The 17901-nt window shown below is 41.8% G+C and overlaps 1 protein-coding gene across 1 annotated transcript in view; it reads right to left on the reverse strand.

Annotated features, from left to right (window-relative positions):
* Window positions 1-2271: 2271 nt before the first annotated feature.
* GALNT18 (polypeptide N-acetylgalactosaminyltransferase 18) overlaps window positions 2272-17901 on the reverse strand; it is a 349029-nt gene continuing 333399 nt past the window's right edge. Inside the window, exon 11 of the mRNA XM_063117285.1 lies at window positions 2272-2694. Within this exon, the coding sequence (XP_062973355.1) occupies window positions 2548-2694 (147 nt within the window). The 3' untranslated portion in view covers window positions 2272-2547. The remainder of the gene's footprint in view (window positions 2695-17901) is intronic.

Raw genomic sequence — 17901 nt, forward strand, 5'->3', positions numbered from 1 at the left:
AATAAATAAATAAATAATAATAATAATAATAATGGCAGTTTGGAACTGTTTGATTTTATAATTCTATGCACACTAACCTGGGAGTAAGCTGCATTAAACTCAGTGGGACTTACTTCTGAGTAGCATGTAGAGAATTGCACTGTACCTTAGTAATAGTTTTGTGTTGTTCTATCACTTTAGTTTTTTTTAAAAAAAACATACCTACACTTTAGGCTTTTGCTTGTTGCCTTCAGAAGAGAAATATATAATTTTCCCACCTCACATTTTACATTTCTGATGTGGAATTTTTGCCTGAACCTAGGCTTCACATCCACATGAATATATGCCCTGTGGTGAAGTAGGTGCTTTAGGTGCTATTACATTCTACAATAAATAAAATAAAAAATAAAGGGAAGAAAATGGCATGAAATCAGTCTGAAATGTTATCTTTTTTAACAACAACAAAAATATAAACAGATTTTTGATAGTGAAACTCCACTAATGCTTTTGGCCATGGGATCTTCCTCTCTCTCTCAACGGGTTCAGACAACACAATAGTCAACGGTAAATTAAATAGTCCATGTTAGACTAGAGAGTCCACCGTTGACTATTGTGTCCTGTGGGACAAAAAACACCCCACAGTTGGTTATTTCAATGAAATAACCAACTCCAATAATCCACACTGTGCAGAGTTGTTTATCTGCACAACCGTTGATTATTGTGTCATCTTTGGGCTCTGTGGATTATTTCCCCTGCCTACAGAGTTATGAGGAAAGAATGGCAGAACTCGCTGTCTCTCTGGCCCAGCGGGGCTCTATAGACAGGGAAAATAATCCCAGCACAGGAAGCACTTGGGAAGCCACCAATCATGCCATCCCTTGGTGGGGCGCTGTGATCTGCAGCTCCCCATGTGCTTCCCAGGACAGACCCATTAGTTTCAAAGCTAAGGCTGGAGAGAGCTGTCAGCGTTCTCCAGCCTCGGTGTCAAAACAAATTATTTCCCTCTGCAGCAGGTGCATCCCCATTTGTTTCGGGGCTGAATGCAGGGAGAGTTGACAGCATCACCTCTCCCTGCTCTCAGCCCTGAAATGAATGGGGATGCACTCGCTGTGCATGGATACCATCCTTGGTCCGATGAAGGTATCCATGCGCAGTGCATCTTTGCCCATTTGTTTTGATGCCGAGGCTGGAGAGAGCTGACAGCATCAGTTCCCTCTGGCTTTGGCATCAAAACAAATGGGGAAGCAGCCGGCAACGTGGAGTAGTTTCCTTCTGAGGAAATCACTCCACATCACCAGCTCTGTTCCCATTTCTTTTGAGACAGCAGCCAGAGAGAGAGAGAGAGAGAGAGAGAGAGATCTTTTTGGCTTCTGCCTTGAAAGAAATGGGAATGGAGCCAGCAACGCTGAACTGAGTGAAGTCATCCCCTGTCAGGGGATCAGTTAGCTTGGTGCTGGCTCCGCCTCTTCCTTCACCAGCGGGCGCATAGAAACAAGGAAGTGGAATGTTTCTATGGCCGTGCTGATGAAGGAGGCACCACCACTGAGCCAACTGATCCCCTGACAGGGGATGACTTCGCTCAGCACTGACGCATCCTTCCCCGATGGATGGATCTTCTCTCCTGACAGGAAAGGAGACAATTCCACAGTGTGGACGAACACGTGCCATGCCCATCGCAGAAGCAAGAAGCTGTGGATGAATCTCTTCCCGTGTCAGTGGAAGAGATCCATCTTCCCTCCCTCCACCCCTTCCCATGGAATGGCAGTGCCTTGATCAGGTAAGGGGGAACCATTCGGTGGGGAGGGTGGAGAGGAGGAGAAGAGAGCAATAGCCAGCCCTGCCCTTACGCCCTATTCAACGGAAGATTTATTTGCATGTCATCCAAATGTGACATGCTAACAGTCATCTGTGGAGTGGTCTATGAGGGCAGGGTTGGCTAGCATGTCATCCGAAGGCGCCCCCCTCTCTCTCACTAGATGAGGGTGTAATATTGATGCAGAATATCTGCCTTTGACTTTGCAAGTGCTTAAGAATCCCTTACTCTTTGAGGATGGTGGTGTGTATTTGTAAATGGTATTTAGTAGAGGGTGACAAAAATGGAGAAATACGGATACAGTGAGTATAAACTAGAGCAACAGTTGTGTTTAGAATTCCAGGAGCTTGCCTGAAAAGAAAAAAAACCCAGATTAGATACCCACCTAGTACATGGGTTGTTTTGGAACTGGTCTACAACGAACTCATCAGTCAAAGAGAGCATTAAGCTTTTTTTATCAATAAAATTTTATTGTCTCAGTTATAAATATTCTCCATTTGTTCCCTATTTACAGTTGCAAAATATTTTAAGATATTCTACCATCACCTGTCATTCAGCATCTCTCTATAAATGCCATGAAAATGTCATTATGAAATAAAAATCTCTATTCTCAGCCCACAAATCCGACATCCACACACTCGCACAAAAAGATTAAAAGAGGAAGGGGAAAAATACAGTACAGCGGGCGACGTTGCAAACTTTTGCTACACAGTAGCAAGAGGATTGACTAGAAGATTTCCCCCTCCCCTGAAAGTCTATGGCGGCAAACTTTTCAGGATGTTTGTGATAGACCAACGCTGGCCGGAGCATTTCTGTAGCACTAGCTGAAATCCAAATTCATTATCGTTGTTTTCCTGCAGCTCCAGGCAACGTTTGGATTTTCTATTCTGGATTGGGCCTCCCTTTAAAAGAAGAGAGAAAAACACATTTAGCCAAAAGTCACTCAGTACCACTTCAGTGCATGACATTTCAGATGATATAGTCACTCAAAAGCTTACAAAATTACTGGAATAAGTGAGAGCTAGCATGGTTAAATTGGGGGTACTAACGTTCAAATCCCTGCTCAACCATAACTCTTTATCACACTTGTGTTGTTGTGAACACTAAATGGGGTTAGAGTAGGGATGATGGGCAAACGCGTTGTGTTAAAGCTCATCAAGATTCTCCAAACATTGATTCGCTGCTCATTTCATGCCTGATTTGAATTCAGGCTTGTGATTGCTTCTCATTTTGTGCACACAGGAAAACTGGGTAACACAAACAGTGATCAACTATGAAATTTGTGCAAGAGTTCCTAAATTTGCACATATTTCCAAAGTTGTGCCAATTTCTTCCACAGACTAAAGTGGGGCTGATTTAGAAATTGGTGCAAATTCGGAAAGTTGCGCAAATCAAATGGGGAAAGTTGCGCTAATTGGTCATGTGCACATCTTCGGTATTTTGCAAACATTTTTTGGCAGGCATGTTCTCGCACTCGTGCTCAGGTATGTGTTTGCAAACAGGGTAGGGCTTGCATGCTTTGTGAGCGGAAACGAAGTTCTTGTACTTCCCTAGAGTTGTGTGTGCCACTCCTTGGAAGAAGACCAGGGTAAAAATCTATAAACCCATAGAGTCCCATGCAAACGTATTTGAGAGTAAGTCCCACTGAAAGCAATTTGAGTTATGTCTGTGTAAAGAACTGCTGTTTTTATATTTTCAAAAGGAGCCCCTATTTTTCCTTTCTGGTACACCTGAAGATCTTTCTAAGTCTGTGTGATAACTCCACAATTCCATTAAGGCTATAGAAGAGTAGATTTTCTTCATAATGCCCAGTAACATCCCTTTTGGGGGTGGAGGTGTCCCATCCTCCCTCTGCTGCATTCCCCCCCTAACTTTCAATCTGATAAAAACTTGATGAACTCAAAAACAGCTAAAATTAGTGACTGTTGCATTTGAATTGTTCCTTCTAGCAACACCCTCTTTTCTTTTCTTGGTTTTTAACATTCATTAGCAACCTTTACATAGGAAAAAGAAGTTACTGTGAATGAGAGACTTTTAGGCTGGCCAGCATCTTGGGGTAGGCAACATGGTACCCTCCCGATGTTTTGGACTATCACTCCATTAATCCCAGACAATTGACCATATATGGTGGGCCTTGGGGAAGCTAGAGTCCAAAATACTTAGAGGGTACCAGGATGCTTATACCTATGCTGTCTTAAAGCAGGACACTGTTGCCCATATCTCCTAATACTGCTTTTATTTGGGCTAGAGTCCATGCAACAGCACAGCAATAAACCCACGCTAAACTGGCAGATTTAGGCAAGAGATCAGCGCTGACAGTAATGAGAACTACTGTGGGGATTAGAGCAGCATCAAAATAGGGTCATCACGTGGTACTGTTCCTATTTTCAGAGGTACAACATACTTCCTCATGCTTCCTATGAAATAATAATAATATAATTATTACAGTTTTATTATTCCAGAAAATTAGAAACATTGGAGGTAAATTCCAGGCAAAAATGGGTATGATCAAAAACAAAGATGGCAAGGACCTAACAGAAACAGAAGAGATCAAGAAAAGGTGGCAAGAATATACGGAAGATCTGTATAGGAAGGATAATAATATCAGGGATAGCTCAGATGGTGTGGTCAGTGAGTTAGAGCCAGACATCCTGAAGAGTGAGGTTGAATGGGCCTTAAGAAGCATTGCTAATAACAAGGCAGCAGGAGACGACGGTATCCCAGCTGAACTTTTAAAAATATTGCAAGATGATGCTGTCAAGGTGATGCATGCCATATGCCAGCAAATTTGGAAAACACAAGAATGGCCATCAGACTGCAAAAAATCAATTTATATCCCCATACCAAAAAAGGGAAACACTAAAGAATGTTCAAACTATCGGACAGTGGCACTTATTTCACATGCCAGCAAGGTAATGCTCAAGATCCTGCAAGGTAGACTCCAGCAATTCATGGAGCGAGAATTGCCAGATGTACAAGCTGGGTTTAGAAAAGGCAGAGGAACTAGAGACCAAATTGCCAATATCCGCTGGATAATGGAGAAAGCCAGGAAGTTCCAGAAAAACATCTATTTCTGTTTTATTGACTATTCTAAAGCCTTTGACTGTGTGGATCATAACAAACTGTGGCAAGTTCTTGGTGGTATGGAGATACCAAGTCATCTTGTCTGCCTCCTGAGGAATCTGTATAACGAACATGTAGCAACGGTAAGAACAGACCACGGAACAACGGACTGGTTTAAGATTGGGAAAGGAGTACGGCAGGGTTGTATACTCTCACTTTACCTATTCAACTTGTATGCAGAACACATCATGCGACGTGCTGGGCTTGACGAATCCAAGGATGGAGTTAAAATCGCAGGAAGAAACATTAACAATCTCAGATATGCAGATGACACCACTTTGATGGCTGAAAGCGAGGAGGCGCTGAGGAGCCTTATGACAAAGGTGAAAGAAGAAAGTGCAAAAGCTGGGTTGCAGTTAAACCTAAAAAAAACCAAGATTAGGGCAACCAGCTTGATTGATAACTGGCAAATAGAGGGAGAAAACGTGGAGGCAGTGACAGACTTTGTATTTCTGGGCGCAAAGATTACTGCAGACACTGACTGCAGACAGGAAATCAGAAGACGTTTACTTCTTGGGAGGAGAGCAATGACAAATCTCGATAAAATAGTTAAGAGCAGAGACACCACACTAACAACAAAGGTCTGCATAGTTAAAACAATGGTATTCCCCGTAGTAACCTATGGCTGCGAGAGCTGGACTATAAGGAAAGCTGAGCGAAGGAAGATAGATGCTTTTGAACCAGACTGCTCACTTGAGGGAATGGTATTAAAGGCAAAACTGAAGTACTTTGGCCACATAATGAGAAGACAGGATACCCTGGAGAAGAAGCTGATGCTAGGGAAAGTGGAAGGCAAAAGGAAGAGGGGCCGACCAAGGGCAAGATGGATGGATGATATTCTGGAGGTGACAGACTTGACCTTGGGGGAGCTAGGGGTGGCAATGGCCGACAGAAAGCTCTGGCGTGGGCTGGTCCATGAAATCACGAAGAATCGGAAACGACTGAATGAATAAACAACAACAAAAATGATGTAATTATAATTATAAAATATTATAAGAATTATAATAGTAATTGCTATGAAGTGATAAGAACAGGAGAGACAAACCCTGCACCTTGCAGACTTGTATGATGAACAAAGGACTCATGTACCAGTCAGATATCAATTCACAATTTCATTTGCACTGTATTATTGATGGCCTAAATCTTCTCAGGTAAACTGGAGATGGCCAGGTTCACCTGCTGCTTCACGGAGCTAAAATGTTTTGAAACTGATATGAATAATACAGAAAGATCATGTTTGTGATAGGTCTATGATTTATTCTGCTTACGGAAGGGGCCCTTCCTGAACCATATGGTCTGAGCCCAGGAAAGAAATAAGATTCGGCATAGTATATCAGAGTTATTTTTTTTAATGTATTGTGTATATAAAAAAAAACAACTCTGCTGGGAACAGTTGAGCAGAGCTTACAGAAAACTAATGGAATAAGTGCATTTTGTGACGAATTTTGTTAGACCTCATTTTGGCCTCAGATTCGTATTATTCCTAAATGCCCCTCACAATCTGTCATTTCCATTAATGCTTGGAATGCTAGACAAAAAACCAATTTACTTTTATTACTTAAAGGAGATTTAACAGAAGGTAGCTTGCTTTTTTTTTTTTTTTGAAACAAGGAAAATAATGTTTGCTTTATAATAAAACAATGCGTGCAAAATTCAAGACACCTAGGATTCTGTTATGAATGCAGACCTAGCCATGTACTTTTGTTAAGCAGATTACTGGCTAATGGCTCAGTTAGGGAAATGTCTCTTAATGGAAGCCAATTGCTAAGAAATAGTTGTGAGATTTCTCTACCATGGGGTGGATCCAGAGTTTTTATTATGCTGGAGTATCTTCAAATGGAGACACCGAACGGGAAGAGAGAGAGACAGAGCTCTTGCTGGAAGGACCTAGGCCCATGGATTGGCTGCCTTGGAAGATCACGTATGCCATTTGCTTCCACACATGCTTCACATGCATATCCACTGAAAATACAGAGATACAACACAGCAAAGAGATTCCTAAAGCTACCTATCCTGCCCTTTATCTCCCCCAACCACAACCGTGGCCAAACTGGTGCCCTCCAGATGTTTCAGACTCAGCTCCCATCAACTCCAGCTGATCAGGGAAGTGTATAACAATTCCAAGAAATCTCCAATGGCCTCTCCTCGCTGGTGAGAAAACTCCTTTACTTGAGCTGAATGCCAGCTACTGCTTCTACTATTACCATGTTAAAAAAAAAACAACGGGTAAACTTTTTGGGGGGAGGGAAAGCTTTATTATACAAAATAGGACTTGAAGAACAAATGGAAGGAGAAGACCTGTCAATATTTAGGCAAACACTAATCAAAGCATATAGGGGGACATGAACAGAAGGTAGAGGAATGGGAATTGGGGAATGAGACATGGGAGGTTAATATAATAGATGAGCTTGGTTAAACATTAGTCCTATTCGGATTTCCCCCTCAAGTGTAGTCCCAACACATGAGTAGGGCCAAGCCACATTGCCATGCTCCAACATCGCATACACTGAGCATCGGCACATGACACATGGATGTCTGCAGGGATGGAGTATACAGTTGTGCAGACAATGGTTTCCATACGACCTCAGGCCCTGCACAATGGGGATTTCAAGCTGCATGGAAGCCTTTGTGAGTTCTTGCCTTGCAGCTTGGCGCACATGACTGTAGAATGTTCATGCATTGTGACAAGGCACGAGTAAAACCCAAATAGGGCTACAATGTTGGAGGCATTTATATAGAACAGATAGTGGTAATGTATAACTCTTCCAAGAAAGAGATCTTCTTAACTTAAGATCATCACCACCACCTCCTCCTCCTCCTCCTCTCTCAGTGGGATGATGATGATTTTATGACAGAAAAGAAGTATGGAGTGACTCTGGCCCCATTTATTGCCAGCATGCAGCACCCGAAGGAATGTAGCCCATGAAAGACAAAAGGTTGTCCACTTCCGGAATAAATGAATGTAAACTCTTGAAAGTTTTCATTTATCATATTACTAATATAAAATTAGAGAGTAACTATTTTTCTTCTCCTTGAATGCTAGTTCCCACCTTCTTTCAAGGTCACATTTGCTCTGTTTATGAGCAGGCTGAAAGGCTGTGAATGACTCGTATAACAAAAGAAGAGAATGAGCTACTTAATCGAGAAAAGATCTATTAATCTTATCCTGACATTGTTGTCCAAACTTAATACCCTGCTATGATTTGTGACTCTGATAAATTAATTCTATTAATTTTAATCTCTCTTTTTTCCCCTCAATGGAGAAAAAAGGAAAGTTTACATTTCCCATTTTCCTTTTTATTGAACGCAAGTCATATTCTCAAGGTTGAGTTTGAAGAATTATTCACTGTTAAGACAAAAACTGTTATGTAGATTAAAGGAATAAAGGAAAATAAAAAGCAGGAGTTGCACAAAGATTGGAGATGCAATTGCTTATGGTATATATTCCTAGCTGAATGATTCATAGGGTATAGTGTACAGGATTATCTTAACCTCATTCTGTGCTCAGAGCATTACCTGTGTCACAGTGCTAAATTTATTACAGATCATTTCTGAAATGGTAGACTGAAGTGCTGGATGTCTCTTACCCATCTGGATAGACAAGAGGAGGACATGGACTGACTATATATGAATTACAGGACTTCATTTTGGCTGATTGACTGAAGAATGTAACTAGTTAGAGGCAACTCACTGAGTGCTTAGATAATTCTTTTGAGTGCAACTGTGCACAGTTGAGAAATCATGTGAAAGGCTGTTATTATCATGTGATAAACATAACATGAAAACTTATTCTTACACAATTCAGTGAATATTATCTATTTATAGAATCATAGAATCATTGAATAGCAGAGTTGGAAGGGCCTACAAGGCCATTGAGTCCAACCCCCTGCTCAATGCAGGAATCCACCCTAAAGCATCCCCGACAGATGCTTGTCCAGCTGCCTCTTGAAGGCCTCTAGTGTGGGAGAGCCCACAACCTCCCTAGGTAACTGATTCCATTGTCGTACTGCTCTAACAGTCAGGAAGTTTTTCCTGATGTCCAGCTGGAATCTGGCTTCCTTTAACTTGAGCCCGTTATTCCGTGTCCTGCACTCTGGGAGGATCGAGAAGAGATCCTGGCCCTCCTCTGTGTGACAACCTTTTAAGTATTTGAAGAGTGCTATCATGTCTCCCCTCAATCTTCTCTTCTCCAGGCTAAACATGCCCAGTTCTTTCAGTCTCTCTTCATAGGGCTTTGTTTCTAGACCCCTGATCATCCTGGTTGCCCTCCTCTGAACACGCTCCAGCTTGTCTGCATCCTTCTTGAATTGTGGAGCCCAGAACTGGACACAATACTCTAGATGACACAGGTAAGGATATATCCATTAGAAGAGGAGCACACTGTATGTGCTATATAATCATATTCAGTAAATGGCCCTCAATTTTTTCTACTGATTCGCTGGGTGGCATTATGTTGGAGAAACAACATTGTAAAGCAATGCCAGTTCCAGGTTTTGGAGGGCCCTTGGACCAGACATCCTCAATAGGCCCCCTCCCTCAGTGAGCATAGCTTCTTACTGCCATTGTCACCAGCTGCTATCACTCCTCACCCTCTTTCTCATCATTGTTCCCATTTGCTTGCTTGATGGGCAGAGAGTCCGTCAGTAGAACCTACTGCTCCTCCTTCTCACCATTGCCATTGCCTGGTCCAGAGTGAGAATTGGACAAACAAATAGGTTGCAGTAGTGAAGAGGAGGAGCAACTCCAGGGGGCTCTTGTCAGTGGGCCTCTACTGAGGTTTGGGCCCTCAGCAGGAGCCCAACCATACTGACCCTTGAGGCTGGACCTGTGGTTAGGCAGTAAGCCCCTGGATTTCCTTTAAATCCAGGTCTGCTATAGTTGTTAGACAAGTCATTTTCTTTTCTGTTCCTCCATTCCTTCCTCCTGTGACACTATGCAAAGCTGCAATGAACGAGGATAGATTCCACAGGTCTCAGCTTCCCCAAATGGCCTTGCAATCTACTGGAGATTCAGTGTTAGGCCTGGATCCTAATTTCCTGTGAGAGAAACTCTGCACATGGAATACTACCACTGGCAGGAGGGGAGGGGGCGACGGGCAGCCCCGAAGCTGGTGTGGAGGGTTGGAGGGTGGGAGTAGGAATCAGCAAAAATCACCTCCCTTCTGCCAGCAGGAGCATCTGTTGGATCAGAGTCCCTTTTGTGAACTGAAGGACACTTCCATGAATGAAAGGGGAACTCAGGATCCAAAAGTCTTTTGATTCTTTTACTGCAGCTATTTTTTTCTACTAAAGCACATAAAAATGACATTATACAGCAATTTTCACAATATAACTTTGATAACCTTTCTCCCCTAATCATAATGGGAAGCTATATTTTGCTACTGAAATTCCTGACTTCCATACTGATTTCCTGTTATTTTATAAGTTAACAGTAATGGAGTAATGATGTATCAGAGTATATGCCTACATTAAAATATTCAAAAATGTCCTCAATAGCTAACGGAGTGTGCATGCATTTATACTTTTGATTAACATCTATTTTTGCGGTCTTTTCGCTTTACAATATTATGAGAATTCTAGACAGGTTCTGTGCACAACAATTTATATTATTTGTGTAATTCTTAGAAACATTATATGTGAGCATCGAATGCTTTTTTTAATTAAGGAATTTTAATAAAGGCAATTTAAATCTGGGAAAAAGAAGGCAATGATATACAGCAAATATAATTTCAATGGAAATTAAATATTGATGCTACTGAAGGAAGCAGAAACTATTTGCATGTCTACTCAGATATAAACCCTATTGAATTCAATAGGTCTTACTCCCAAGTAAATGTGTATACGATTGCAACCTGAATATATGATTTTAAGTTGGCTCAATAGTTGCATACATACTGTTCATCTACCACATCTATTTATTTATTGTATACATTTATATACTACCCTTCAATCAAATTGTTTCAGCAAAATAAAGCAATAAAATCAAAAGAGAATCAATGCAAAAACAATGCATAGAATGGTAGTAAATAGCAAGTTAAAACAATTACACCATCAGTTAAAAGCAGCAAGTTAAAACAACTAAAATTCAAAACTTGAAAATCCTGGCAGAATAAAAGGTCTTTTACAGGTGCTGAAAAGATAGCAAAGAAGACCCCAAGCAAACCTCTCTGAAGAGGGAGGTCTGTATCCAATAGTGTCCATTTGCCAATGGTACAGACCACTGACCTAATGGTTTCTTCCATCCCCCCATGCCTCTCAACTCTGCTCCAGAAGGCTGGGGGAACCTCTGGACCAGAAATGGAGGATGCACATAGGGTGCCCTCATCCATGTGGGAACAAATGATACTGCCAAGTGGAGCTACAAAGAAATCATGTCAGACTTTGAAGCTTTGGGAGGGAAACTGAAGAAATTTGGGGCCCAAATAGTTTTCTTATCCATCCTCTCGGTTCTTGGAAGAGGAATACAAAGGGAAAGAATAATACTCTGAGTGAATGACTGACTATGAAGGTGGTGTTGACGTGAGAGATTTGGGTTCTGGGACCACGGGCTATGCTACTTGGAAGATGGACTGCTGGCAAGGGATGTGTTGCACCTGACAAGGGCTGGAAAGAATGTGTTTGGCCACAGCATGAAGAAATTGATCAGGAGGGCTTTAACCTGAATCCTACAGGGGAGGGTGATGTAAAGTTGGAGGCAACAAACGATGAAGGCTTATCAACCATAACAGAGGGAATAGCTCTAACAATGCCCCAGAATACTCTTCACAATAGTATAGGAAAGAAGCCAGACTATAAAGCTCATGGTCTTCAATGTCTATATACAAATGCCCAGAGTATAGGAAACAAACAGAACGAACTTGAAGTCTTAATACATGAAGACAAATATGACTTGATAGGTATAACTGAAACTTGGTGGATGTCTCCCATGACTGGAATACAGCAACTGAAGGGTGTAATTTGTTAAAAACACACACAGAAGTAATAGAAAGAGAGGCAGAGTCGTACTATATGTTAAAAAGACTTATCCCTGCACAGAAATATAAGATTCCATTCTAGCCTCAGCTATCAGTCATTCTCCCATTCACTCTTCTGTTTCAATAGTAAAGTCAGGCTTTTACATAAAAATCATAAACTTTATTCAGTCATTCTTGCATCTGTCTTGGAATGTTGTGGTTTAGTTATAACCGGGGGGGGGGGGGCAACGACCCTGCAGCATAAAAATTTGTGTTATTCAGGAAGTAGCTTGCCATCCTGGGGCTGAAGGGAGAGTGCCTGGACTGGCTGGAGCAGAAGGGAAGGAGGTCACAGCTCTGGGCCCATCACCGATGGCAATGACCAAATTACCTGTGCGTCAGTCAGTCAGCTCCCTCAGAGGGAGAGAGAGAGAGAGAGGGAGAGAGAGAGAGAGAGGTGGGTGGGAGAGGAGGAAGAAACTAATTTAATTTGTTTTAAAGTTACCTCACAGGCCTAGGACTGGCCTACCTTACAGGGTTGTTATGAGGGTGAGGGAGGAAAAATTACTATTATTATTATTATTATTTATTTATTTATTTATTTATTTATTTATTTATTTATATAGCACCATCAATGTACATGGTGCTGTGATAAAAAATAAATGAATTTAATTTGTTTAAAGGTTAACTCACAGGCCTAGCTCCGGCATTCTACCTTAAGATGATTACCTCACAGACATGTATCTTACGGGGGCCAAGTAGAAACTTGAAATTTGGCACGCTGATAGGTATGGCTGTACAATGTACCAGAAAAATCTAAAAACATAATTTTTTGGATTTTAAGTATTTTTAAAGAATTTAATAAAAAACCGGGGCTTATGCCTACAACTCGCAAAATACCTTGGGTGGAACTCCCATGAGTCTTCTCTTGCCACCAAACTATGACTCATGGTTATGACCAGTACAAATTGGTAGTATTCCTTCAGGACATTCCATAAATAAAATTTCTTCAGCAGGAGATATTGAAAACTGCTTTGTTATAAACACTATTCACGGACCCGAGCAACGCTGGGCATATCAGCTAGTGGGCTATAGAATAATCAGATTTTTCTCCCATTTACTTGAATGGCTTGTAGGTTCTACCTCTGACATTAGCGTTGCTGCCTGGAACTGAAATATAAAAATGGCAAAATACAGCTGTTTAAGGTGAGAAGGATAATTTTCTTCATGAAAGCTAAAAAGGCTCCACTGGAAGATTGGTTATTCAAGACTTTTCTTTTCTTTGTTTGAACTAATTACTCTGGGTTTTCTAATCTGGATGTTTGATATAAGGGATGCATAACTAGTATGGCTCATTTTAACATAGAGAAATTATATATTTGCATTGTCACATTGTGTGCTCCTGACAAACATGATCCTAGCAACTAAGAAATAAATTGGAGCAGCCTGGACAAAAAGGGCTAGCAAGCATTCAGATTAGCACTGCAGAGTCTGCAGTATTTTTGAAATTTATATTGAGCATGTTGTGTTTGTTGTCAGTCCTAAAGCCCGTTTTGGAATTGCTTTCCCTGAAGCCTCTTCCTTTTTGCTTGTAACACATTCTAATCTGGTTGACTGCAGATTCCGGTTTCTTCTAGACTAATCTCTTATAATTGCTCAGGATTTTAAAGGATAATGCAGTGCTTATGTTTTGCTTGTGTTTGGCCTTTTTGGACATGATGCTGTGGTATTTTCAGTTCAACTGTTGCAACGTCTAGAAAATGGGGATTCTAACAAGAGCCTAAAACCCCACAAAGTTGCCCCATGTTCCAAATCTACTATGGGAAGCTCAATGAGCACGTACTTGACATGCAGAAAGTCCCAGGTTCAGGGTGTGATCCTATATACACTGAATTGTATATAGGATTTACCAGGACTTACTTCTGTGTGGACATGCATAGGTTTGCACTGTCAGTCGCTGGTCTCTCCAGTTAAACGATGATGTGAAAGACTTCTGCCTGGGTCTCCAGAGAGCAGCTGCCAGGCAGAGGAGTCAATACTGGGCCAGGTGGACAAGAGACCGATGTGGTATGAGGCAGCTTATGTTCCTCAGTGTGGTCTGATGGTTATGCACTTTCTATGCCACTATTGCCACTAATCCAGAGCTAGGATAAAGTTGGCCCGGAACTTAGCAGGCTTTCCATGAGGATAGAGAGCCTTCTCAAGAATGGTCCATGACTAAATAGCAAATAGATATGGTTTTCATGTACAGTCCTTAACTAGAGGATCATCTGGAAGACCTCTCAATCCGTATATTCTACAACTCACAAAGGGGCCCAGCTTCACATAGGTTGGAATTGCCCTTAATTTGATACAGCAAAGCCTTCAAACAAACCTATCAGCTGTCTGAGTTAGATACATTGTGTCTGCCCTGTCTCTAGGCATGCCTGGCAGCACCCCTAGGCATGACCCCTACCACGATGCAGTCATAGAGCCCCAAGGGAGTAGTCTGTCCTCTCCATTTTCCAGAGGAGGGCTGCCCCAGAGCAGAGGGAGGAGGAAAGCATATAATTCTGTTCCTCAGCCTTCTAATGTCCCCTGGCTATGTTTTGGTTAAGGAAGTTTGCCTCTAGTGACTAAAAATATTATTGCAGGGTACAACCACAGCCTAATCTACTCCAAGCAGGGGCTCTTCCACACGTCGTACTGAAAGTGCTTCCATCCGCCCCCAGTGCACCCCGAAAATGATTGTGTAGCTTGCCTGTAAAAGAGACGAGGAAGAGGCGCCCTTGCCGGCGCCGCCACCCACCTCCCTCCTCGCCTGCTGGGATGGAGAGCTCGGCGGAAGAAGGCGGGGTGGAGAGCATCTTCTTCTGCCTTCTTCTGCTGAGCTCTCCGTCCCAGCGGGCGAGGAGGGAGGTGGTGGCGGCGGCAGCGGCAAGGACGCCTCTTCCTCGTCTCTTTTACAGGCAAGCTACACGATTGTTTTCGGGGTGCACTGGGGGTGGATGGAAGCGCTTTCAGTACGACGTGTGGAAGAGCCCCAGGATATAGCACTATGAAAGTGATATATGCTATGTGTCAATGGGCCCCAACAGTTGTCAGTGCACTTCAATACTGCTATAAAGCAGTAGTGTGGCTCCCGTCTTTTATACACCACTTCATTCTGCTTTCATTGTGCAATATCCTGCTTGGTGTAGATTAGGCCCAAATTTGACACATTTAAATTAATTTGATTTAATTGGTGAGTTTTAAAAACAAAGTAACATTGAAGTGCACACTCCTAGGGTCCCTTTAGTATGCATGCCAAGGTTCAGGTGTCTAGGTTTTATGGTCTTGGAGCTATGGTACTGATAGACAGACAGATAGAGAGGCAAACACACATCCTCCTTTATTATTATATACTAATATCTGTAGTGACCCTAACAATATCGTGGGAAGAGCACTAATCACAGAAGTAAAAGGCAGGAAGAAACACAAAGTTCATCCAGTAAACAACCTCCTCTATCTAAAGTTTGATCTTCCATTTTACAGATTAATGGGCGTCATCCAGATTCTAGTGTACAAGAAATTAAGAGCAAGAGTAGAGAAGGGGGACCAACTATGCTGGAGCTGTCACTAGGGCAATAATGACTTAATAAAACCAGCAATTACAGATTGTCCAAGCAGTCAAACAAAACGAATCAAGTTAACAAAAATAAAGAAAAATATATAGATTCATAGCACTTCAGTTGTGATCCAAAAAGGTGACACATTTGCATGTGCTTCTGTTGGAGTTTTCCTTTCAGATTCCTGAAATCTCCCAACATACATGGCACCTAACTCTTAAACTGCTTTATATTATATTCAAAGATTGTTTACATCTCTGCAAGAGAACTGTTGAAAGCAGAAATGGGATGGGAAAGCCCAATGTATGCTTACATGGTCCATGTGCACCTCAGGATAAGAGACCCTCTCCGTAAAACAATACTTAAGAGAACTCTTAAGAATGATGGGTTGTATGCAATGGAAGTCTAACTTAAGTCCCATTCATTTAAAAAAAGGTCTACTCAAAGTAGGACTAACATATCCAATATGCTAAATATGCAGATACAGAAATTCACTGAATTTTATTTACATCATTCCTCTTTGTTTTAACAATTCAGTTTGAGTGCTTCAAGAGCTGAAACAGTTTCCAGAAGGCAAATAGTGCCTGGCTCTAGTAAAGTCTTGAATGCACCTGCTAGAGGCTTGTTATTATTGCAGCATTAAGAAAAGACTGTTTGAATTCCCCATGTAATTTGCGAAAGAGTAAGCATACTGATGGAAATCTCTTCCAAATACAGTGCTTTGTTCAATGGGACTTATCCCCAGGTAAGTGTAAATAGGATTACATCCATAATAATTTAAAAATGATTCTTTGTTCTCTGTAAAGTGCAGCTTTTAGTAAGAATATCAGAATAATTTTAGTAAGGCTATCAGAAGAATTTCATGACAGCTGCTATTTTACCGTTGATTAACATAAGTTTGCATCCTAACCTATGAATAGAGGTTTGCTGTGGGAAATATAAATTCTGAATGTATGTCAATTTTTAGTACTTTTATCATTCTTCACACTCTTCAGAATGTACATATTGTGAAAAATGCTACCACAGATACTTAATTTGAAAGGTGCTAAGAGGGATAAAAAGCATTCTATTTAGCCCTCCTACATTTAAGGTCAAGGGTTTGATCTAAATGGAATGTTATCTCAGTCTTTTGTACAGTAGCCTGTGGTGAATGAGAAGTATTCACACACACAATCACACACACACACACACACACACACACACACACAAGTTGAACAGTTGTTAAAATTTGTAGGCCTCCAACAATACTATAGCTCTTTCAAAATGAGGTTATTAATTTTAAGGCTAAGCAGGTTCTGACTGAGAGTCAGTCTACCTAAGATGCCGTGTGTGTGTGTGGAGGGGGGAATGGTAGCCTCAGCAAAAAAAAAAGTGCCCTTGATGACTCAGCTAACAGCATCTTCTGTCATCTTAGTCACTAAAGAGCCACAATTTAACATGATGCATTTCAGTCATCAAATCATTTTTCCTGTACCATTCTTGCTTTGACACCAGTAAGATTTTCAGGAAATTGCGTGGGTGGTGTCTGGGGTGCTTTTGCTCTTTGAATACTGCTGACAATGATTTAAGAGGTTCTTGAAAGGGTGATGTGGGACACAGGATTGCTGAAATGGGCGAGCGCTCACTCTGCCACCACTCTAGCAAGCCTAATGAGCCCCCACCAAGTGATCGGCACCCACCCACACTGGCCTGCTGCATTGATGGTGGCCACCATTAATGTGTGCTTTCTGCAGGCTCTGGAAAGTGTTCTTTCCCTTACCCCTTGCTTCAATGGGGGTCTTAAGGGCCCTCTTAGTATAAGGCACCCTTACATTAAGAAGGCCTTTAAGGCCCCAATTAAAGCAGAGGAAGGGAAAGCATGCTTTCCGAAGGCTCTGGAAAGTGCACTTTCTCACCCACCCACCCACTCCACTGCTCCAACCTTGTGTTCAGAGGCCCCATTGAAGCAGGGGGTGAAGTACACTTTCTGGAGCCTCTGGAAAGTGCGCATTTTCCCTGGCTGCCATAAGCATGGCTGGGGGGAATTGCACAGAAAGTGGGCTTTCCCCTCCTTTGCTCCAATCGGGGCCTTAAAGGCCCTCTTAGTGCAAGGGTAAACCTAGCTACAATCACAGAGCCAAAAAATTGACTTTTTTTTGCTGATGAGCATTTTCATTTGATGGGTTTAGAAGAGGAGTGGTTTTTCTAGGCATCATGAAGAGTGCCTGTGCTTTAGCATTTATTACTACACCATTGCTCCAAACATAGTCCCTTTTTAGAAAAAAAAAAAAAAAAAACACCCAAAGACCTGAGTGTGGACACGAATTCTGTGCTGACACAAACACACCTCAAAGTGTCAATGCTACATTTCTGAAAAAGATAGAGGGAGAGAGAGAAAGAGAGATGGCTGTCAAAAAGAAAGCTCAATTAAAGTAGGGTATCAAAGTCTTCAGTCAGGTTACTTTAGA

This window comes from Elgaria multicarinata, chromosome 2, assembly GCF_023053635.1.
Source record: "Elgaria multicarinata webbii isolate HBS135686 ecotype San Diego chromosome 2, rElgMul1.1.pri, whole genome shotgun sequence".
Taxonomy (NCBI): domain Eukaryota; kingdom Metazoa; phylum Chordata; class Lepidosauria; order Squamata; family Anguidae; genus Elgaria; species Elgaria multicarinata.